The 25,316-nt window shown below is 42.6% G+C and overlaps 1 protein-coding gene across 5 annotated transcripts in view; it reads left to right on the top strand.

Moving 5' to 3' along the window:
• Positions 1-18,964: 18,964 nt before the first annotated feature.
• Positions 18,965-25,316, top strand: part of SCAF4 (SR-related CTD associated factor 4) — a 47,984-nt gene continuing 41,632 nt past the window's right edge. For all 5 annotated transcript variants that reach the window (XM_074814206.1, XM_074814203.1, XM_074814205.1 and 2 more), the window contains exon 1: positions 18,965-19,269. In XM_074814206.1, the coding sequence (XP_074670307.1) occupies positions 19,240-19,269 (30 nt within the window). In that variant the 5' untranslated portion in view covers positions 18,965-19,239. The remainder of the gene's footprint in view (positions 19,270-25,316) is intronic.

The following is a 25,316-nucleotide window of genomic DNA, read 5'->3' as shown; positions in this document are numbered from 1 at the left end:
TATTTAGAACTACATGTATTCAACGTTAATATGTTTCCAACTATACCTGTATGCTTACGACAAAATATTTTTCCTAGAATCCACTATAAACTTGCTTTTATATATTTTTACTATACTATCTTTTCAACATATCTCCTATTTGTGGATATAGATTAGTTACAGGAAAACAGAATAAATTAATATATTGGAAAATATCTTCACAATGTATGTTTCTCATCACACAGAAATCCCCAGGCACGTAAACATCAGTAAAATTAAACACATGCATACACATGGGCAGAACAAGGATCATGCTAACGAAGACACTGTGGCCACAGCTAACTTATCAGTAGAGACCTTGCACATATATCAAAATTAAAAGACAGAGTTATCGATTTAACTTTAGGATAATGTGTTTTATCTATTATGCTTCTATTTATACACCCACTTACATGGTACATCAACAGAAAACAATGTACTGATCTCAAATAAATAATTCATTTCAGCTAATACATTAAGAATGCTCCTTAGAGAAACCCCTTAGTGGTACTCCAGAGTACAAATGGCACCTCTAGAACTACAAAGGGTATTGCGATTGCCTGAAAAAAGATGCCACAAGCCAGAATCCACCTGGAAATGCCAGCCATTTGAGCTGTAACATTTTGCAAAAAACATTTTGCTCAAGGAGATGTGTGGCAGTGCTGGAGAGGGGCAGTAGCTGGGCCACAGGGCACTCAGCAGTGCCTGGCAATACAAGGCCAACCAGTGCTTTCCAAGAACACTGTTCTGGTTTGGAAAAAAAAACCAACAGGAAAACAAACAAAAAATCCCTCTGCTATGAAAAAGACTTTTCAAAGGCAGGTACAAGCCATCAGGTACTAAATTGCCATTGACAGTCAATAGGAATCAACTACCTAAGTGCTACTTCTGTCTCTGAAAATCCACCCTGAGGATTGTGCTACCACCATAAGGATGGCCAGAGAGTTTAACCTTTCTCCAGAAAGGTTTCCTTATATGCGACAAAAACATACTTAGATTTCACAAGTGTTTGAATTGCCCATCTAGCGTCCCAGATATCTTTTTTTATGCGGCCTTCTAACTTTCAGTTGCATATAAGGGCTCATCACACAAACCTTTGGCCATGTTCTTACTTTCTGTCCTTGAGAGTTTTCATGTTTCCAGTAAGCGAGGATGACCTCACAGCATTTATGTTTCTGTCCATATTCAATTCTTACGCGCTAACCAATACCAAACAACGTACAGTCATTCGCTTCAAGCAATACCAGAGGCAAGAGGTAGGCAAGAAGAAGGCTGGTTGCAAATGGTCACATCACCAACTACAGCTGGCACCAATTCCTGCATATTAATATCATCTGAAGAAAGGGTCATGCAAATTGCTGTTGGTGGTTGGTCGCATAGCAACAGCAGAGTGAGTGCAGAAACCCAAATATTATCAGACTATAGAGCTATGGCAAGCTCTCAGAAGGCAAGATAGTACAAATATATAATGAGTCTGCAGAGGAACAGGACAAAATAGAGGAAAACTACTCTTTTTAGCAGGAAATTAAAAATTAAAATATTGAAAAGCCCAAATGACTTTTCTGGTTCCATGAGATGCAGGAAGGTTTGGGGCTAAACACTGTGTGCAGCCACAACCATGGGACGAGTCAGGCTACACCTGGCCAGGAGGGTGATGGAGGGACTCTGCAGCTGCTCTCCCGCTTCCACGCTGCACTTGGAGCTGCTGGTGGTATTAGCAGGTGGGTGGCACTGGGACATCCGACAAGGGTCCCCTCCCCTGGATGCCCGTCTTGCCTCCCCATACACAAACCTGGGCACAGACACGGGGCATCACTTGGCCATCTAGTTCCTGTGGACATCTGTGGGACACAGACTTCTGAGTGCTTTCATGCTTTGGGAAACACTTTTGCATTTCTAAGTCTCTGTTGCTTTTTGACGAGGGCTTTGAGATTGCTCTCAAAAGTAAAGTTTGCCATCCCTGTGAACGACAAGCACAGCTGAAGGACATCCTCCAGAGTTTCTAGCACCCTGCAGGCATTATCATGCTCAAGAGTTTAATGTGCTACCACTCCAGCCTGGGATGGCTGTCTCCACAAAGTACCTCCACAAAGTAACCAAGGATCACTCTACGTTCACAGCAGGATTTCAAGAGTTCTCTTCAACTATTTCAGGAGCTTCAGCAACCAGAAAACCCACCTCCCTAACTAGAACCTTCTGATTGTCCCAGCAAAGTACATAGGCTGAATTTCCCCCTCAGCCATTGTGACAGGACACCTAGCTGTGCTATGTGACACACTGGAAGGAATTTACACTGACACCAAGCAATCTACTGCTTTTCTGCAGAGAAATACCAGGCTTCCATCTGCAGACCTGAGCCACAAGCACCCAGCATGAGTGAGCGCTAACTTCACATTCACACAACAGGATTTTTTTGTGTGTGTAAGTTAAAACAACCTACATATGCTTTGTAGGAGGATATGCAATTATCTGAAAATTTCACCTCAACAGTACATTGTTATTTTGATAGATTTAATTTCAGTTAATGGGTTCAGAAGCTGTTTTTCCCTACCCAATGAAATGTAAATACATCTCATGACATATTAAGCAGAATCAAATACAAACTGATATGTACGGATGTTTTGCAGTGGGCTGCGTGAAGTCCTTTACTTGCTTCATAAACGCTAATCCACCTGGGACCTCAAAGTCTCCTGAGAGACACCATCACGAACATCTGACAGAAGGGGTGCCATGGCCAAGGATGCTGTAGGACAGCTACAAAAAGAAGCCAGGTCTCCTGACTCCCACAGTACCTACCTTACATCCAGATCTCAGTTCTATGCAGCCCAGGCTCTAACAACACCTCTCTCTTCATAGTACCAGAGTTTTTTGGAGTAGCACATGAAACAACATAACCATCATATAACTTGCTTTCTGTTTTTAAGTAGGGCAAGATTCACACATGCAGAGTAACGTTTCTCTTGGCAGGGTCTGTTTTACTAATTATTTATATTTGAAATGACTGTATTTCTACTTTGCCAAAAAACCCCAGTGAGTTTTGCAAATGAAGCGTGTAACAGTTCAGCTAACAGTTCACGGTCAAAGGCGGCATGGTGTTACACGTGCATTTAGTAGCAGGTACACTCACACTGCCAAGAGCTGCTTGAAGCCTATGACCCGTGCAGGCGGACAGTGCAAAACAGCAGCAGAAGGCTTATATCTCACTGCCAACCACCTGCAGCCATCCAGTCATAGAACTACTGAGACCTGGTTTTCACACAAAAAAAATAAATGAAAGCATGTGGTCTGGATAACAACTGTGTCTCAATTCCAGCGAAGACCCTGTTCTGGACCATCGGCAAGCCAAGACTCCAGCACTTACGCCGCAGCCTCCCCACGGCCGGTTCAGATGCAGCCAGCCAGCCCACCCCTAGTGCTCCTTGCAGTCCTTCCTCCTTTCATAGCTCACAGTCTTTTATCTCCTGCCAGCGGTCAAGTATTTGACATTGGCATACAATCGACACCAGAGGTATTTTTCCAACTGCTTTCCCTTCTCAGACCATTGATTGCATTCTTCAGACTTCGCAAGGCCCAGGAGCCCTTTGGATTGCTTAGGGGCTTACCACTTGAATGTGGATCTTCAAAGATGGACTGGGGTTTGATATGGCTCAATTTGGTCTTGAATCACAAAATCTACCAACAGAGACAGTGGATGAACTATCCTCTGCAAGAATCCTTCTGCATGCAATGTAGAAAACAATCTGGTTGTTAGTGGCCATGGTGCAGTACCCACGTGTGTGGGTATACATATACTATGATTTTCTCACCAAGAGACATCTGATGAAAACACACATGAAATAGGTTTTCCAGTTGTTCTCACACTTAGTTTTCTGACTGAAACAGGGCTCACAGGCTGGGGAAGTTTGGATGCAAGCTGGCATTCTCCATGACAATGCTTACTGCTTCTGTAGGGAGCAAAACAAAAGGTCTGGAAGTAAATCCTGAAAATAAATCAGTGATAAAAAATGGCAGTGGAAAGAAGGCTGTGGGCAATGGCAGGTGAAAGGGACAGAAGGTCACGAGGAGTCAGTGTGGCTCTTGGTGTAATGAACTGACAACATCATCAAACCCCTGGCATACCCTGATAAAAGGTTTATTCAAAGAGCAGGTCTATAGGGAAGCTGGATCCAGACCCCTTGAGAGTGCCACAGGCATGAGTCCAGGGATTTCAGGCAGCACTACTCCATGCACAGCAGGCCAGACAAACCACTCTAGTTTCTGCTTTGATTTAGATGGGCCCCATGATCTGTACAAAGATATGCTGACAGCCTTGGGAAACTGCCCAGATGAGTTGCAGCCACTTTGTATTCTCCCCTCTGCAATCTCTTAGGTGCAAATTCAGAGCTGCATCCCTTTGAACTTGGCTACAGAAGAGCTGTATTTTTTTAACAAGACTAGTTTAGAGCAATGTCCCTGATGTTTGTCAAAGTTGTACTAGGATAAAAAAAGTTCCTGTTGGGATGGCTTATCACAAATGGGTATGGGAAGTTAGTTTTGCTGGAGAACAGTACAACTCAGTCTCCGTAAAGGATATAAATACCATAATTGGGGAGGAAGGGCAAGTACAAAAACCATAGGTGATAAAGCTATTTCAGTGGAAGATCATCTTTAGACCAGGCCTTAACATGTAGCACAAAATCTCAGCTGGAATAGAAAAAAGTGCTAGAAACTGCTTTTAGATTCTTCTTCCTAAAAAACAAACCAACCAACCCACAAGAAAACCCAACATGCAGGATTTTTGTTTGATGGTTGCCTTCTGAATTCAGGGGCATATCAGATCTTTATTACTGAATAAGGACATAAAGTTTCTATGTGGAGTAACAAGTTCCTGGACTTTGTTCTTGAATCTGTGCCCCTCATGTGCTACAAGATCAAAGTGATCTTTTATCCTGTGAGTTATCATTTGCCCAAGATATTTACTGCTATTCCACAAACACAATTTCAGCAAAGATAAATTATATTAGCCTCATTTACCCCTTCTTAGTGCGTACATAAGTGCCATCTTCTGGCCACAACAGGGACTGTAAGAGAAGTGGTAAAATTAAAAAAAAAAAAAAAAAACAAACCCAACAAAGTTTTAAATCTAAGGAGTAAAGCCGGTGAAGAATTATTTGCTCTAGAGATAGTAGTGGACAAAGAGCAAGTGCCTATAGATTTAATGTGAAGAAATTTAATCTGGAAGGTGAAAGCTTCTTCCTAAAGTTCAGAGCCATCACATTCGCAAACATCCTTCTAATGTTTGTAGAGTGGGGAAGGACAGACACAAAGCTTGGCTTTTAGATGTATTTTAATCAGATAACGTCATTCACTTCAGTTGGAAGCAGCTGCAGCCAGTGGCCCAGAAAGTCCTTCTTATCCTGTGTTCCCAAGATCAACATGCTGAAACCTGAAAAGCTAAATAGATGTCACAAATGAGGATTGTGCCACCAGTACTTCTCAGTAGTACCAAGGAAAAGTTTTCAAATCCCTCTTAGGACACTTTAGAGTAGAGTTTCAAAGAACCTGGCATTTGTCAACCCTGTACTGTGGCGTTGAGCTGCAGCAGCAATACAAAGCCCTAGTGAAAATATGCACTTGAATCAAATGAATCTCAGCAATCTGTCCACACACCTCCCATGAAGACTGAGATGCCTACCTATTGCCACATCTTAAAATCTTAGGCCTAAGAATTGTCTCTTGCATATGATTTCTTTCTCCTCCCACAAGTATAATCTGACTAGAAATTTTTACCAGCAAAACCAAAAATTGCTTAAGAGTCCATTACATACTCCTTAAATACTTCATGGTTACATCCCACAGTAAATCAAGTATCACTGATAGTACCCAGAATTTTATTACACCCCATGACACCTAGCTGCCTTAAAATCCCATCTTCTGAAGTAGTGACTACATGATGACTACATGAACACCTTGATGTTAAAAAAAAAAATCTCTCTCATGAGTGTGAGGAAGAAACACCAAAAAAGCCAACTTCCAAAAGCTAGAAAGCAAATAATTACAAAACACGTCAACGGTTCTTGGCAATTTTTAAGTCTCACTCATTACAGCAGAGGAAAAAAGGACTGAACATATTTTTCGAATGCCTGACAGACAATATAAAATAAGGCACTTGAACACAGGTTTACAGAATGGGTTACTGTAAATACAGATTAAACAATATACTGCAAACAGATTACACACAAATAGAAATCTCTTTAAAACCCAGAACTCCTTTTGCCCTGGATAATATGGGGAGGGAAGGAGAGGCTACAAGGAACAATAGAGAGCTATTTATTGTTTCAGTGCAAGATGTTTGGCACAAATTCTTTTGAGACCTAAAGTGAGCTTGATGGGTTTTGTGATAATCATGAAGGACAAAGCTCCCAGTGCTTCTGACCTACTGATGCCAGCAGGAGGTTAAGTACAGAGCAAAGGAACTGAGGCCTGCAATAATGTATCACCAAAACCTGTGGAAGCTTTATCTCAGTGAAATTCAGAAGCACAGAACTTAAATGAGGAAATCAGGATTTGATCCTATTTAAAATTGATTTTGCAAAATAGGTATCAGTGCTGGAAGAGGTGAATGTTCCCAGGCTTTACTCACAAGAAACATAGTAGGCTGAAAGCTCATTTCATAAAGACAGCATTTTCTGCTTCTGTTGGCTGTGTAATCTATTTCTTCTCCTAAATAAACAAGCAAACACAGAAATCAAGAAACAGAATTCTTATCTATTTGGACACGAACAGTTTTTTGCTCCTTCTCGCCCGACTTACGGAGGGGGTGGGAAAAACCCTTTAAGTCAAATTTCATTGAATCCAAAATTATATACTTTGTTTTAAAATACCTAACAAGAAAGGGGATAAAGAACTAGGACCACAAAGTTACCAGAAAGAGACAGAGGTTGTACAAGCAGTGAACAGTTTCACATTTCTAAAATTTTTATTGCTATTGGCTTACACATATGCCTAGAAATTGATTCAAACACAGAATGGCAGTTGCCTTAGAATTGCAGACATTTTTTCAAATAAACCATTCACTAAAAATGTCATTTGTGATTCCCAATTAAAAAAACCACTTGCTTCCGGTTGTGCAGGTTTTCTAAAGCACCGAATAATTAATTTTAATGTGATGATGTGAATACATTTGTTACTGTTGTTCTTATAATGTGCTAGACAGACTATTGACCATCACATATAAGATGTATTTCTGTATGTTTCCTTGCTCTGTGTCCTAAATTCCACATGTTCGCATCATCTCTTAAACCACAGTTAAACACTGAATTTTTCAAAATACTTAATTAGTCTTTATTTAACAGCTGTTAGCTCTCAGCAGTCTCTATGCCTCTGATGGGCAGCAGGAACAGCAGTACCACAGTATTACAAGAGAGGAAGTAATTTCTGACATACTTTGATCTTCAGTCTTGCACCTACAGTAAAACCTTGTCTAGTCTCATAATCTTGCCAGCCTCCACATCAGACCAGAAGAGGTTGGTGAGATAACTATGGAGAAGCAAAGTGGGAAGGCTGTTCTCATGTGTCTACCAGCAAAAGCAATTCTAGATGCACAGAAAACCTAAATGGTGGTTTGTCTTCTACCAAGTTAATATTCTATCCCATATAAGCTTTCAAGTGCAAAACCTCCGTTCACTTAATAAGGAGTTGCACAGAGATCTTACAAAGTGAGCTCCTTGTTATTACCTTGCTGTATGATATGGAATCTCTGTAAATACTGGGGTGATATTCAAGATCCACTGGAGGCAGGGGATTAGTGGGCAGTCCCATTTCCATGCAGTTATCCAAGATATTTTGTTAAAGGCAGAGGCTTCCTCCTGTCTGCAAAATATTAAAATAAATTGTTAGAGTAAGCATCAGATATAGACAAGCCACACCCTCAGTGGTTAGATATCCATCAACAGCAGTTTTAGATATTGTCTCATCAGCAGTAGAAAAAAGCCAAGTATTTTTTTAACACTAAAGCCAAGCCTACAGTAGTAACATTATGGCAGAGCATAAAAATCTAAATGCTTACACAGACAAAAACCATAAATCCCCCCTGCTCCAACTTGCTTCAATAAGTAGTTCAAAAGTAAACCCCTGGCAGAAAGAAGTATTTTACACCACACTCAAATCTTGGTATTCATTGAGAATACAAGAAAAAGCCCCACAGCTAGAATATCTTAAAGTGCAAGCATCAGATCGAGCTGTCTGCACCAGGTTGCCCACTGAATCACCTTGCTTTACTTTGGTCACTTATATCCCTCCAACAGTGCAAAGGAAGAGAGACAATCTCTAAGTGACCAGCTGTTAAACTTCACAGGTTTTTCTAGGTGAGAACCTTAACTATACCTGCATACTTACGGTGGAAGTTGAAAGGTAGCTCTGTCCAAAGCTTCTGCACACTGATTTGCCCCACAAAGCAGGCAGGCAAAATACTCCCTCTCCTATGAAGTTTCCACTATGGGCTGCTTGTCAGTAAAACTTGAGTTTACAAACTGTAAAAGAACAGATCAGCATCCATAAGCATCAGTTTAACTCTCAAGGACAGAATCACAGTGCTGGGCCTACAATTTTAATCCTGCCAGAGTACAGAGTGAAGGAAAGAAACTCTTTCCTCAAAGACCTATTGATTTCAGGGATCTGATTTTAGCATGGCCTGTATTTGATGCCAACATTTAGAGAACAGTAAGTAAATCCCTCCCCGTGATGTGAGGCAGAGCTACCCAGAGCACCAATCACATTGTAAATACTTATATCATGATAAACATATACAGTATTATTTTAATAAATAATATAAAGGCATAGCAATATATTGAACATCACAGGAAAACTAGTTTTGCTTTCTATAGAACACAGGATTTCATGAAATTCTAGTAAAAAAAAAAGTTGCCCCATAAGTTAAATTACACTAGTAAATAAGAGTAATCATGCGCAAGTGATAACTAATCCTTATTGAATGAGTCAGAAATACTGATAGGCAGACACAGATAATCAAAGAACAGGGAATATGGCATTTTTATGGATGATTGGTGTCAATCATTTTCTTTGTCAATAATGATGGACAATGCTAGTAATTTAGGAGACTGAGCAAAATTTAGGATTCTTAACATCTTCAAAGATCAAGATTTAATGTTACTGCCAGAAAAAAATGACAGACATATCATTATGTAAAACTCTTTAAATGCTTAAGCTAACTGAAATTCAGTTAAACTTGAATTTTTATTATGTATAAAATGACAAGGACTATACTGAATTCAAAAACATTTCAGATTTCAACAAGCTTGAATAAGACTTGCACATGTATTTCATCAGCTGGTACAAAGACAAAAAGAATCATTACATCAAGTAACCATAATTTGTTCTCGACAGCAATTTCCATACATTGCTGTGCCCATTTATTGCCCATCTGTCAGAAACAAAAGTAAGCAAGCTTAACAAACTAAACTCATGCACCAACACAAGTCAAAACTGTTAAATGTAAGACATATGGAATAATATGGAACAGTATTTTAAAATATATATTACATGAACAACAAGAGTGATATTAAATGCTCTGAGCCACACTGGATTGCATGGTCTTTGAGGCAAGGACCATCCTTTATATTGTACAAATATATAACACAACGTTGGGCACTGTACACCACGTATTTAGACAATGCCTGATGTTGTCATAAAAGCAAATTTAAATAACAAACCTGCTGCAAGCTCCAGTACCTACAAATGTGAAATTGACAAAAGTATAATGAAAAGAACATGCTTTTCATTAAGAAGTTATACGATTGCCTCCTCTCTCTACAGGTAGTCATAATATAATACAAGCAATGGGAAATTTTCCTTAAAAATTACCGAACATACTAACTGATCTAGCAGATCAGCTTTGAATAGCAAAGCCATAGACTTGTAAAACCCAGACAAGTCTAAAGTTGCAGTAATTAACCTACTTTACCCTTTCCCACCCCCAAATCCTAACATTCAGCCCCTGAGGAATCAGAATTTAATTCTCAATGAACAAACACAAGTTGCCAGGGATAATTCTACAGATCCTAAGGATTTATCTGTACTGCAGGTGGAATCAGGACCATATTACAGCACAGACATAACCACATCAGACTTTAGCTTGGTAGGCGAGTGGGCAGAGAGCTTAGCACAGCAAGGTAGGCACTAACACAGCTAGCCCATTGAGCACCGAGGAACTGCAGCGACCAGCGCTTGTATTAGACAATTCTGAAACACACTGGGGTACAGCTACATTAGTTTTTCCCCCTGCAGGTTACATAAAATCCAATTATGCATAAAGTCTGATTACAAACATGCTACAAAAGCAGATTTTTTTAAAAAATAAGATTTATAATGTCACAGTAGAGACGGACACGACAAACATCAGATTGTGTAAAATGACCAAAATGGCTACAAAAGCGCCTTTATTGTTCTAACAAGCCTTTTTATAACCTTCTTCAAAGTAGGTGTTCATACAGGATTGGTTTACTTTAGTAACTAACAGTTCATGATTGGGTGATAGTTTCTCGCCTGAATCGTCAGGACAGTTCCTCTTATCTTAGTTCTCTAATCTTGTTTCCATGGCACTTCTCGGGACTTTCCGGCCTCTCATGGATACACTGGAATCTCGTCAAGGTTAAATTCTTCTTCAGTTAGACTAGAGGCAGACCCGCTGCCTCCCCCGACAATTCCCCCTTTTTGTATTTGTGCTAGAAATATTGCAGAAGCAGTCTTCTGCAGGGCCCTTTGCAGAAGACTGACAAGACATGGCAACATCAAAAGCACAGTCACAATTACCAAGATCATGACCCCCCACAGTTTTGACCAGAGATATCAACCATCCAGAAAGTCCCCAACCTTTAAACATCCTTGTTAACCAATCTAATCCATCTTCTTCTGTTAAATGTTTGACACCATCCTTTAGCTGCTGTATGCTTTTGAAAATAGATTCTGAGTGGTCAGACAAATTCATGCAACACATTCCTTCAAAATCTTCACATCCATGTCCCTGCGTTAAAAGCAAAAAGTCAATAGCAGCTCCATTCTGTAAAGTAGCATGTCTAACACTATCAACATCAGTTAAAAGGCCACTTAAAGCTAAAGAGGAGCATTAGTTTGTTTGCTAAGCAAACACCCTAACTTTGTTAGTTTTTTCAATGCAGAGTTACCCAGACATTCTGTTCGGGTTGTGGAACTACCCATCCTTCACCCTGATGCAGGTTCCAGCACAGGCAGAACACACCGAGCAGGAACCCAGCAAGGGCCGGCACCCGTAGAGACACAAGCATAACCCCTGCCCCAGGTTAATAGCTCACATGGTCCACTCCACTGGCCAGTAATTAGATCTCTAACATGCACTTTGATGTCTTTTTGCAAATCCTGTTTTGAAAAAAGAGAAGAGAAATGCTGAAAAAGAGGAGGTAGAGAAGAATTATCCCCATAATGGAGAAAGTTAAGAACATAAACTGCTTTATCTAAACATGCCTGTGGTGGTTCCCCAATCATTCCCCCTTTTTGTTTTTGAAGCTGCCGCTTCAACGTACTATGTGCACGCTCAACAACTGCTTGTCCTGTTGGGAAATGGGGAATTCCTGTAACATGAGTAACACCCCACAAATTGAAAAATGTTTGAACCTTCTGTGAAACGTATGCTGGGCCATTGTCCGTTTTTATTTGGCGTGGTACCCCAAGCATAGAGAAAGCCTTTTGGAAGTGTCGAACTACATCTTTTCCTGTCTCCCCGTTATGTGCTGTTGCTATTAAGGCATGAGAATAAGTATCAATGGAAACATGAACATACTTCTGTCGGCCAAATTCATTTATGTGAGTAACATCAGTTTGCCAAATCTGTAAAGCCTGCATACCTCTGGGGTTAGTACCAAAATACACTGGTGTGTGAGTTCCTTGGCAGTCAGGGCAGGCGGCTACAATAGACCGAGCTTCCGCATGAGACAAGCCAAACTGCCGTCGTAAAGCTCAATATCCTTGGTGAAAAAATTGATGTGATAATACAGCTTGTTGCTTTATGTTAGGAACAGTATTCAGAGCCATAGCGGAAACAAGAGCATCCGCTCTGGCATTACCTTCTGTATAAAATCCTGGTAAAGTAGTATGACTATGGATGTGCATGATAAAATAAGGTTCTGTCCGTAGTTGAATACTTTTCCAGAGTTCTAAAAGTACATCAAATAACAATTGATTGTCTGACATGGTCAAAACCACTTTGTCTAGTCGGGAAACTAAGTTAGCTACATATGCTGAGTCAGTTACAATATTTACAGGAGTAGGAAAAACAGAAAAAACAACAGCCATTGCACGTAGCTCCACTACTTGTGGAGAACCTTTTTGATGTACTACTCTGTTGTTCCAACTGTCGTTTTCATACCATACTACTGCTGCTTTACCTGTTTTTCCTGAGCCATCTGTAAAAACAGTAGGGCCGTTCACTGGTTCTGGGCGGCTTAAATTTTTTTTGACCAAATCGTATTTCTCGAGCAAATTTCAGTAGCGGGTGTGACGGCAGGTGATATGACACCTGTCCCTGAAAACCCGCCATGGCTGCCTGTAGTTCATAATTATTTGCCAAGCACCATTCAAAATACCAGTTTTGAACAGGTAAAACAATCGTAGTTGGGTCACGCCCTGTTAGTTCTGTACATCGTTTTCTGGCTTTTATGATTACATCAGCAATAAGCTCAAACAGTCCAGGAGCAGTTTTTCGTGGTCGGAATGACAGAAACATCCATTCTAGAATGTGCAATGGGTCATCCCACTCAGAATTCCACTGCACCAAAGCACCAAATGGTACAGTTTTGTCAATTAGTACAAAGAGTTGCACCAATTGAGACAGATCTATTCGAGAAACAAATTTCTCATGTATAGATCGTTCCACCATGTGAATTACCTTTATTGCTTCCTCAGTTAATACTCTGGGTTCTGTTGGATCATTGGAATTTTTTAATAATTCCAATAAAGGTTGCAGTTGTGAATTGGTCAGTCCGAGATAGGGTCTAATCCAATTCAGAGATCCCATTAACTTCTGTACATCATTAAGGGTTTTAACTTCAAGGTTAAGTTTCACAGGTTGAGGCATTACCTGCCTAGCTGTGACTGTTAGTCCTAAATACTTCCAGGGTTCTACTTTCTGCACCTTTTCGGGGGTAATAACTAATCCATAGTGTTGTAATGAATTTCTAGTCACATTCTCCATGTCATTCAACTGCTCCTTGTTGTTTGATGCTAACAGGATGTCATCCATGTAATGGTAACAATAACTGGTAGGGAATCTTTCCCTTACAGGTGACAAAGCTTGTGCCACAAACCATTGACAAATCGTCGGCGAATTTTTCATGCCCTGCGGCAGAACTCTCCATTGATATCTTTTTGTGGGTTCTGCATGATTGACAGAAGGCACAGAGAATGCAAATTTTTCTCTGTCTTGAAAGGCTAATGGTATTGTAAAAAAACAATCCTTGAGATCCATGACAATGATTTCCCAATCTTTAGGGATCATGGCCGGTGAAGGCATGCCTGGTTGTAGAGCCCCCATCGTGGCCATGACAGCATTGATCTGCCGCAGGTCATGCAAAAATCGCCATTTTCCTGATTTCTTTTTTATCACAAACACTGGAGTATTCCAGGGGCTCTGAGAGGGTTCAATGTGTCCAGCAGCTAGCTGTTCTGCCACCAATTCCTGCAGGGCCTTTAATTTCTCCGTTGGTAGGGGCCACTGATCCACCCACACAGGGCTATTCGTTAACCAGGTTAACACAAGCGTGGGTTGTCTAACACCCTGCAGCACAGTGGCCCCCGTTAAAAATCCGTAGTAATCTTCACCCCCCACTGTGACAAGCAATCTCTCCCCCATAGATTGAGGGGAGCTGCTGTCACATATGGCTTAACGACTGCTTGTTGGCCCTCAGGATTGGTGATCAGAACTGCCGTAGCTGCTGTTCTTGCTCGTGCGGAGCCTCCCAGCCCCACTACCCCTGTGTCCACATCCTCTGTTGGCCAGGTGGATGGCCACAGATAATTAGAAATAATAGTCACATCGGCGCCCGTGTCTAGGAGCCCCGCAAGCCTTACTGTAGTCGGCGAATGTCCGTGATTCAACAGTGTACACGTCATATGTGGTCGGGATGATGAAACAGTCTGAGACCAGCAAACTTGAGGGGGTCCCGTAGAGCCGAAGCCTCCATCGCATCGCAGTCGCTGTTCTGCTTTTGAAACACAACTCGGAAAAAGAATAAGTTGAGCAACGCGAGTACCTTTTGGGAGTGTTACTGGTGGGTAGGGGGTTGAAACCAGCGCGCAAATTTGACCAGTAAAATCAGCATCAATAACTCCTACATGCACAATTAGTCCATTTAACGTGCTACTTGATCTTCCTAGTAGCAATGCACTCAGTCCTCGACCTATAGGACCCCTCGCATCAAGAGGGACCTTAACAATGTCTTTGGTGACTATAGTTACTGTGTCGGCGGTGGATACATCCAACCCTGCTGAGCCAGTTGTGGCGGCTGATAGCTGTTCACAGAGGGGATTTGACCTGCTGCCTGGAGGGGATTTGTTGTCTTCGCGCGCCCTCTCGCGCTCTTCTTGGGTTTCCCTGTATCAGTTGCCCATTAGCATGAAACTTGGAACGACATTGTTTCGCGAAATGTCCCAATTTCCCACATTTATTGCAATTAGTTCCTGGTGGGACAGTCATGGGCTGCTTGCCTGCCGACCTTCTGTTCGGGCAATTTACTTTCATATGACCGTCTTTACCACATCCAAAGCATTTTCCTGTATTTCGCATGTTCATGGCAGTAGCTAAAGCCGCCATTTTATGTTCCACTGTACCAACCTTTGAACATGCGGCCACCATGTCAGGAATAGAAGGATCTCCTGGTAAAGACTGTATTATCTTTTGGCAGTCCTCATTAGCATTATCCTTTGCTAGCTGTTTGCACAACATTTGCCTTAATGTCTCATCTTCTACCTGTTTTTCCAGTGTGGCAGATATTTTTTTTATAAACTGCAAAAAGGGCTCTCTGGGGCCTTGGCGGATAGCAATGTATTTTTGTTTTGGAGCTGACATTTCCATGGTTTGCTTTAATGCCGTAATTCCTATATGTTGTGCCTGTTCAAGAACAATCGGAGGCCACGTAGCTTGCAGCTGAGGGTTACTAAATGGTCCCTCGCCAAGCAAGGCGTCTTCTCCGAGTCCTAACCTCGGATCGCCTTGTGGCAGTCGAGCGTTATTTTGTGCAGCTGCTCGTGCCATCTGCCTCCAAGTAGATTGAAACACTTGTAATTGTACCGGCTGAAACAGCACTTGTGCGAGATGTGTAACATCATATGGACACAACAAATCTGTGCTAATTATTCGAATAAGTTGCATGACCTCAGGAGAATTGATTCCGAATTTCTGTGCTTTATTCTGCAAATCCTGCACCACCTTCCAACTGATTGGATTGTGCTCATCATGCTCATTTGTGCCTGCAACAGCTTTATAAACAGGGAATGCACCATGAGCCTCCTTTGCTGCATCCACAGACTGTGGACAGGCTGGGGTTGGAGAGTACGGGCTGAGGCGTTCGACCAGATCCCAGTTGCCAGCCTCAGCAGCATACTTTCTAACTCCCTCCCAAAATCGATCAGGGGACCTTGGAATTACAGTTACTGTGGATGGAGGGATTGTCCATGGCTGGGCTTTCTTCACCATGGGTTTATCTGTGATATGTAGAGTTTGTAAAGCCGTGGTTAAAGCTTCTTCTCCCTCACTTTCATTTTCGCTCTCGCTCTCTGGCTCTGTGTTACCCGCCGTATTTTCCTCCTCGGGGGGGGCTGATGGAATCAGCCCTTCTGCTGCTGCGCCGCTAGGGGCTGCCGCTGCACCGCCCTCATCGCCCCGCAAAATATTTAATGGAGGAGGAGGAGGTGGGCCAGGGCGCGATCTGCTTTTGCCCGTGAGGGGTTTCCTGCCTGCTATTCCTGAGGCTGAGGTATCCCCTGCATTTGTCCCTTTGCCACAGTCCTCCCCGTCATTGTCTTCAGGTCGAATGTCTGTTAGTTTCCCATCAGAGGCCTCACACTCTATCTTCCATTCCTTCAAGGTTTCACTCAATAAGCGCCAGGTGGTGGCTAGCTCGCATGCCTCTTTTTGTCCTTTAGAAACCTCATCCCATAGTTTCAATCCTACTGCTTGCCATGCGCTCACACTGAATGCAGTAACTGTTGTGGCTTCAAAGCCTTGCATCTTGCTCCATAGCAAGATCTTTTTCAGGCTTTGTTCTGAGGTCTTAACCCCCTTTCTTTTTAATAGGGCTTTCCAGGTAGACAAAATTGTCTCCTCTTCCTTTGTTAATGACTGCCCCATAATTACAGTCCCGTTCCCGGTGGCTCACCTTTTTAGGTGTCGAAGTTCAGGTCCGGACCAAGCAGATTCCCTCTGCTCTCAGCTACACCGGGCTCTGTCTCCGCGGCTCTTCCCGCCGCCGTTATACTTCTCCTTTAAATGATCACTTCGCTCTAATCACGTCGCTCTAATCACGTTGGGGTCACCATTTGTCGCAGTAGAGACAGACACGACAAACATCAGATTGTGTAAAATGACCAAAATGGCTACAAAAGCGCCTTTATTGTTCTAACAAGCCTTTTTATAACCTTCTTCAAAGTAGGTGTTCATACAGGATTGGTTTACTTTAGTAACTAACAGTTCATGATTGGGTGATAGTTTCTCGCCTGAATCGTCAGGACAGTTCCTCTTATCTTAGTTCTCTAATCTTGTTTCCATGGCACTTCTCGGGACTTTCCGGCCTCTCATGGATACACTGGAATCTCATCAAGGTTAAATTCTTCTTCAGTTAGACTAGAGGCAGACCCGCTGCCTCCCCCGACATTATAATAAAACAATACCTAATACATAAATAACAATGAGGAAAAATGAAGGATTTAACACACAGTTTTTAGGAGCCACCTCTAGAGAACCTATAGGGACACCCTGTGAAAGGCAAATATATAATAAAAAAAAAGAAGTTTTAATAAGTAAAAGAACTCCCATATTTAATGTGAATTTCCAGAACCACTGACAGCTTTTCCTGTCCTGGGAAGGTTTTGTTTTTCTGTACTCTGTATAAGCTACTAACAGTGTGTTGAGAGAGCTGCATTTGCATTATCAAGTATATACTGAAGGAATGTAATGTCAGGTACTCACCATTATAAAAACAGCTGTCACCATTTAATACCAAGGTTTCACACCTGAAAATTAATCACCAATGCAGGAAGTCCATTCTCACTCATTCTCCCTCCCTAAGCCAAGAGCCCTCAAAGAAATCAGTCTTACTTCTCAGAAAGCTTTTTAGCTGATGCAAGAACTGGTCAGAGATAACTTATGTTTTTTCAACTTCTCAGCGCATACTCCAGTTCTACCTTTGTTGTTCATGTTTTTCAAGTGGCAGAACAAGCTACCTTTTGTGAATTTTTGGACAGTGACATGAACAAGAACAGTAGTAAAAGCTACATATTAATTAATTTACCATGTTGAAAATGGCAAAAATCACAAAAAGCGAAGACACTAAGACTAGATGGGCAATATTATCTTTTCCCCCCCACACTCTTCTCTAGCTTGGCAGCTTTCTTTAAAGAAGAACTATGAAAACTAGAATTTTTTTTTTCTGATAAAAGATCAACCTATAGAAATTCACGACATCTGGAAGAGCTTTCCATCTGCTACTAGAACCTATTTATTTTAAAAATTCCTCTGAATATCAGCCATACAACTGTACACAAACTTCTCCTTATGTGTTCCATAATCTGAGTAGAACAAGAGTTCTTGTTACTCTGTCAACTTTCTTTGAATTTCAAAATATTTGCTTTTAAAGGGGACTAATTGCTGGACAGCCATTTATTGATGACAGGAAGAAGAGATTCCTCAGAGTAATCTGCATTTGATTAACAACTCAAACACCAAGCACAGTGTAAGAGTAGAACACAGGGGAAAGCCAAATATACTTTATGTGAGATTTCTGAAACATTCTAAGTCCCCTCTTCCCAATTTATTCCCTTGCTAATGTACTAGAGTTAAAAAATGAAATTGCAAGTTAAACACTAACATTTTGAACATACCATATCATACAACATTCTGTAAACCTGAAATAGCTATGGTTCGACACCGATACCAAGACATTACTACAGCACCTGACAGTTTACTTAACAAACGCCCTTTTAATAGATGCCTGTAGCCAGCCAATGCCCTTGAAACTACACAGCATACATGCAGTTCTCTCATAAACATTAGCTCCCATTGTTAGTATGCATGCAGTCATCGATTAACTATCTTCTTTACCGGTTCAAAACACTCGGCTGAGAACAGCCTTTCAGTTTTCTGGTTTATATTTAAGTACAGTTACTTCCACCGTGACAGTACTGGTCACACGAGGTATCAAAGACACTCCAGTACTGCTCCTTTGCTCTATTCAGAGTGGGGTTGAGTACGTGCTCTGTGCCACCTGCGACACACTATTACGGGGGACATAAATTTCTAAGTGTGAACATGGAAGCGAGCACAGCTTTCACTCCAGCCCCCCACAGCGCCTCGGCCCAGACGCGCACCCTGCCCCGCACCGCCCCCCCTCAGGGAGCCGAGCCAGGCCCAGCCACCCCAAGCTGCGACCTCCCCTGAGGGAACGAGCCGCAGAACCCCCTAGCTCTGTCCAGACGCCCACCCAACCACCGAGAGAACCGGCGCCACCAACACCAAGCCGCCCGCTGGCGGTCGGCTTTATCCCCGCCATTTCCCCTCCCCGAGGGCGGGGCCGGCGCTGACATGGCGGGGCCCGGGGAGTAACCCGGCCCCGGGTCACGTGGTGCCCTCGCCGCGCGCGCGCTCCCTCCCTCCCTCTCCTCCCCCCGCCCCCCCCCACCCCCCCCTTCTCTCTCTCCTGTGGGTGGCGCGGGGCCGGGAGGCCTGCACGATCCCAGGGTGCTGTGCGCGGCGTGGGCTCCGCCATCCCGCTGGGAGAGACGGTCTGTGCCGGGGCCCTGCCAGCGAGACGCCGCACCGAGCGAGCGAGGGAGAGCGAGCGAGGGGAGAGCGCGAGCCCCGCCGCCGAACGGCCATGTCCGCGCGCAGCCCCTGAGCGGGACCCCGCGGCCCCTCCTCCCCTCCCCTCCTTCCCTCCCCCGCGCGGGCGCCCGCCCGCATCAGCCGCTGCCGCCGCCAACATGGAGGCCGTGAACGCCTTCAACCAGGAGGTGGGAGCCGGGGAGCGGGGCGGGGGGAGGGGAGCGCCGGCCGGGGGCCCGCGGCAGGGCAAGGGGTGGGAGGGGGGGGGGTCACGGTGGCCGCCATCGCTCCCCCCCCAACCCGCGCTCGGCTTCCGGCTCTGGGCCGTGCGGGCCCGGTGCGACGCCGTCAAGAGGCCTGCGCCGGGGAGGGCGCGGGCAGCGCTCGGCCTGGCTCGGCCCGGGGCCTTTCGCCGGCTTGGGGAGCGGAGGGGTTGGGGGGGGTGGAGATCGGGTCTCCTGAGGAAAATGGAGGCGAGCGGGGTCAGGCCCGCCGCGGCAGTTGCAACGGCCTGGAGCGTTCCCCGAGCGACGCCGCAGCCCGGGTCCCTGCACGGGCCGGGGCGGGGCGGGGGGGGCTCACTGAGGAGATCTTCGGGCTCCCCTCTCTGCCCCCCCGCCCCCCCCCCTCCCAGTTTCTTCCTCACCCCGCTGGAGAGCGTCCGAGCCGGGATCCCTGTTACAAGGCGTTCCCACTGCGTGCGTGTTGTTAAGGAGGGGGAAGCCGCGTTTCAGGGCGCGAGGCACTTTTTATTTCCTCAGAGTGGTTTGGCGAGAGACCTGCCATGTGAACAGGCGGCAAATAGGATAGGCTGGAGGTTGAATAGAGAGAGGGAAACCCGTGAGGGGGCTCAGCTCTCTGTAGAAACGACGCCTGGGGATGAGGCTAAGGGATCGACCCCCAACACTAGGGACAGGGGAGGTAGGTTGGAAAGCGGAAGGCGTTTGGTCTCCTTTCATGCTGCACTGAAAGTCCCTGTCGTCTTCTGATGATTTTTTTTTTTTTCATTTGCATTCCTTAGCCAATCGGAATTGGAAACAAAATGGGCCGTGATTTGTTTTTTGCATAATATATAACAAAATACTCTAGCGTCTACGTTATAAAGTTTTTGACACATGACTTAAAATGATTCTTAGATTAGATGACGCTCCTGCCTCAGTGTGATGATTTGACTTTTCCAGATCCTGTATGGACTATAGAATATGCATATTCTCGTTGCAGATCATCAGTTAAAGCAAAGCCAGAATCTATTCCAGAATGTTTAATATGTTTTGAAGGCTAGGTTGCTGTGCATGTTTGCTGGACAGAAACAGGAAAAATGGCAGATTACTCTCATGTGATGAAGTCATGCTGTGTAAAGTTCACTCTCTGCAACGGCTTGTCATACACGCACACACAACTGAAAATCTACTCATCCTTAACAAAATTGTAGCAGTACAAAGTGGAAAGTAGATAGCATACACCTCCTGTTAACGGTTTTATTTTTATTTATTTGCCAATGTTATGGGTGTACTGTGCTGTTTTGAACTAGTGGTATGGAAGGATACAAAGCAACCTTTCCAGATACATTAAAATAGAATGACACGCATGCAGCGTTTACAGTTTTAGTGTAAACAGAGAACAGAAGTATTCTTACCTGCCTAAATATAAACAGAAGTTCTAGCAGATGATTGCTTTCGCTTCATTCATTTCAACATGTTGCTACCTGATAAAACTTAATTGTACAGACAGTCTTATTGTTTCTCAAGCAGTAAAAAACACTTATTTTGCTGATCTGGTGGTGAAAGTATCTGGTGAAGAAAGACTTCAGACTGAAAGCAGTGTTTCTTGGTATTCTGTGGCTAATCTGTGTTTTAGAAATGGTTATGTTTTATTTCATACATCTCAGATGTAGTAAAAGTGTGATGCTTGTGTTTGATACAATCAGAAATATGGAGCGAAAGTCTGATGGCTGGCTGCTGAAAGGTAGTAAAAGACTGGATTTCATTTGAACATCAGTTATGGGGAGGAAAACTATATTTGCTAAATTCCCTGTTCTGCAATCATGTGTACGTATAACTAGTTCCATAGGACTACTTACGCATAAAGCTAGCATGTTAATAAATTCAGGGTTCGTGTAATTACTGTTCTGTTCTCAGAAGGTGTGTTTATGATATTAGCTAAGAACATAAAGTCCAGTTCTTAAACTGTTCTCTTTCCAGCATGTGTTGCTTGAAGCTCTGTGTGCAAAACAATACATACTAAAATAAAGTGTGAAACATCTCAAACTTTTTTGAGGGGGGTAAGATTTACAGTCAGATATTGTTCCATTTCTGGGCTTTCTCAGTGAAAGCCGAGAAAGTGAAAGAGCCGTTTTACAAAAGGTCTCAACGTCATTCACAGAATGGTGGGAATAGCGCAGGCCAGCGAGTATGTGAGAACTCATTTTGTCTTATAATGCATGGATGTTGTGAGGACTACAGAGGTACCAGTCTCTGTTCACTGAATAGTTAATTATTTTATTGAGAGTGGAATAGCTTCAACAGCGAAGATAGGGGTATCTACAGAATACCCTGTAGGTCAAGAATTCCTGAACTTGCTGGCTGTACAATACCATCGTAGATAGAGAACTGCAGTTTTATAATGGTACTAACTGCCGCAGCCATGAGTTTTGTGCTGGACTTCCCATGTATGCTAGAGGTGATGCGCTTCCAGCTTTACTGTCCCTTCTGCAGAGGTGACAGCTGCCAGCTCCTTGCGAGTCTACGTGAAGGAAGAGATGCCACTTATTGCTTCAGGTGATAAGATTGTTCGGGATTTTTTGGGGGTTTTGGCAATTACAGCAATTTCTTGAATAGTGGGAGGTCCAAGTTCAAATCATGGCTGTAAATTAAGCATCCTCTAAGTTCTTAGGTTCATATCATCTTTTCAGACAAAAGAGCTTAGGGAACAAGAGAAAAGCACTAGCAACATTTTTATTTCTGTAATTTGAACTGCTTTGTTTTGGCTGAAGCTGTTCACCCAGTCCAGTAGAAACCATTAGTAGGTTTGGCTGGCTTAGGTTCCAATTCTACTCGGAAGTTGAGTTTCTGCCCTTTGGGTTGTAGGCTTCTGACAGTATGTATGATTATGTTGCAGTGAAGTAACAAGTTTCTGCCTGTCAGCTAATTGTGATAAGTACGTGATCTTAACTACCCATCTGAACTGTGAGGTAAAACTTAAATATAGAGGTTTGAGCTAGCACGTCACACTTAGCAATTGTGGCAAGCTAGGAAAGAACATTTAGAGTCAATTAGTTTGGCTCTGGCAATAGGTGGTAACTTACACGAGTTGCGTAATTTGATCATGTTTGATTGTGTTGCCCATTCCCTTAGTCCTGTTCTTTGTACCTATATTTTGAATGCAAGTTTACCAGCAAATGTGCCTCTTAAAAATTCTCATTTTTCCACAGGAGCAAGCACATTTTTTGTATTGACCAAAACACGTTTGCTGCTTTATTTTTATCCTGCTGTACTCTGAGCAGATATTGCCAGCTGAATAGGTGGGATTTGACAGTTATGTAGTATAGTATGTTTTTTAGTTCATACTGAATCCTGGAAGAATGAGTTAGAATTCACGTACTGTTAGTGTGTATGTTGTGTTAAATTAATACTTTAGTTAATTAGCTTAATAAAGTTAAATTTACTTACAGTGTAAGTAAATCACAAAAGGCAACTTGATAATGGTGCAAAACTTTGTTACATTTTTTAAAAAAACAAGTAATCATTTTTCTAAAACAACAAACCCCAAACTCCACATCTGCCATGGTTTATAAAGGTTTTAATCCTTGTCATGTTTTAATTTAGAGGATATGTGTTTTCTTTTCTTTAATCTGAAGAATTTGAGGGATAGTTAACTGGTTATAAAAGTTAGAGATTTCTTCACAGTCTTGCTTCTGGAAGTAGAATAAAGTCAAGTCTCCTATTTTGTAATCTGACATTTGTATTGAGTAATGCAGTATATTCACTTAATCGTGTGTCTCAGGTTGGTAATCTGTACCGCTGAAACAACTGATATCCCACTTCAGCGTGCCTAGATCACAAACGGGATAGATACTTTGTGGCCTGTTTCTTTAAAGTTAGAGGTGCAACTTTCTTCTTTACTGTTTATCCGTATTCAGTGAACTGGACAGTTGTATTTTTGATCTAGTAGAGCTATCTCGTGCTAATGGTAAAGCTTCATTTTGCATGTTCTCTTACAATCTGTTGCTCCCTGTTCTTCCCCTCCCCTCCCCAGGTCCTATAAATAGAGGTTAGCAGGATGTCCTTCATGGTGGTTCTTCAGCAGTTACTGGAACTCGTGAACCCCAGTTAGATTCCCTCTGTTGTATGGCAAAGCAGCAAGGGCACAACTACCAATATCTGTGGTTGGAAGAAAGATTAACGTAGGCTTTTATGCATTTTGGCACCCTTTGTCTCTTTTAAGAAAACAGTGAAAGCTACTACCTGTTGTAGCTGCCTGAAATGATACCCATGTTCCAGCAGGTGCAATAGGCTGTATTTTTAAGTCGGTGCTGCCTCCCACATGTCCTGGGAGAGTGCTTAACCAGCAGTTCAAATGCTATTTGGATGGGATAGAAGGACAGAAAGATAGGAGAGTGCTACTAGAGTTTTAGTGTGAATTTAGTCCCCTTTTTGGACTATGAGACCCATACTGAAATTATTGCAGAAGTAGTGTGCAGCTCTTCTGGGATGGAAGTTGCTTTCTTGCTTTTATGACTGTATCATGGTAATTGAAGGGTCATCATCGCTGCCATCCTGAAAGAGCTGTGTCTGTTGCTTCTGAACTGTTTCCACAATATTAAAAGCTGTGGCATTCTTGTAGAGATTCTTGGTAAGAGAAGAAATGAGATGAACAGCTTTTCCGGGGACATGCAGGACTTACGAGCACAGCACTGATTCTGAGAGGCAGATGAGTTTCAAAAATATTTGTGTAGAAAACAAAATTCTATTCTGTGTACTTTTATGTCATTTTCATGTGAGTTTCTTTTGAAAAAGGTATTTGTCCTCAGTGATTCAGAATTTATGAATAGTCTTTCTAGGCCACAGAAATAGCTTAAGTAAAGTTGAAGTATTACTTAAAGATGAAGTACTATTTAGCTTCATTGCCTGGGGTTCATGTCTGGCAAAATTTAAATCTCACTTTATTTTCCAAAGAATGTAGCCTGACAGCCATGAATTTTATGTCGATCTCTTACCTTCAGCAGCACCTAATACTTGGTATGCTTCACAGCTGATGGTCAAGAATTTAAAACTTATATTGATCCTCTGAGACATAGCTTAGTGACAGAAGTTTAGTAGACGACATTATCTTCCTCCTTTCCTTAGTAGCTCAAGGAAGAATGGGGAGCTGAAGAGGAAAGTAAGCAATGAGTTTTATAGGGAAAGGAAAATGTATGTGGCTAACAGATTTTCTTAGGACTTGTGTATTTTTTAAAACATCTGACCCTTTGAAGATCTGATCGTGCATTAATAGTAGTGGTGTTTTGTTAACAAAATAGTATGGTGTCTGTGCTTGTTAGTCACATCTTCCATCATCCTTTTTCTGTACGCACATGAACAAATAGCTACAATTATACATCTGTAAGTGACTTGTAGTTTGGCTGTATTGGGTGGTTTCTAAATGCATAAATAAAATACATTCCAAAAAATAATGAATGAATGTACAGAGTGATGACTGTCATATGTGTGTATGGAGCCTGCTTAGAGAAATGTTCTTGAACACATAAGACTTGATGAAATTGTTGAAGGCATGTTAGACTGCTCTGTGAAAATTGGAGATGGGAAGATTGAATGCGACAATGTATGTAACAATGACCTGAGTGCTCAATACCCGCTAATCACTAAACACTCTTTCTTTCAGTAGATCATGCTTCTATCTGTGCTTCTTCTCTTCAGTGGGTTTTATTTAGTAATTACATAAAATGGAGCCGTAACTCTTTATTTGTAAATAAAGAGACCTTTTTATGTCAAAGAAACTTCAGCAAGAGAGCAAAGCCAGGGAAGTCAATTCAAGTCTTAAAAGGTATTTTTACGTTCCTACTATGTTATCTCATGCTTAAAACGGATAAATAGACTTAAGATCGTACATCAAGCTTGAGACACCCCAAAGGATATAAGCCTGATCTTTTTCCCCTCTGTGCCAATGGGGTAAGTCTGACTGGATGACACTGTCTTACTTCTTTCCTAGTTGCTTTAGGTTTGGAAAGTGTATGAGC

The sequence above is a fragment of the Strix aluco genome, chromosome 2, assembly GCF_031877795.1.
Source record: "Strix aluco isolate bStrAlu1 chromosome 2, bStrAlu1.hap1, whole genome shotgun sequence".
In the NCBI taxonomy this organism is placed as follows: Eukaryota; Metazoa; Chordata; class Aves; order Strigiformes; family Strigidae; genus Strix; species Strix aluco.
Note: the sequence above shows the minus strand (reverse complement) of the source record. Positions and strands in the feature narration are given on the sequence as shown.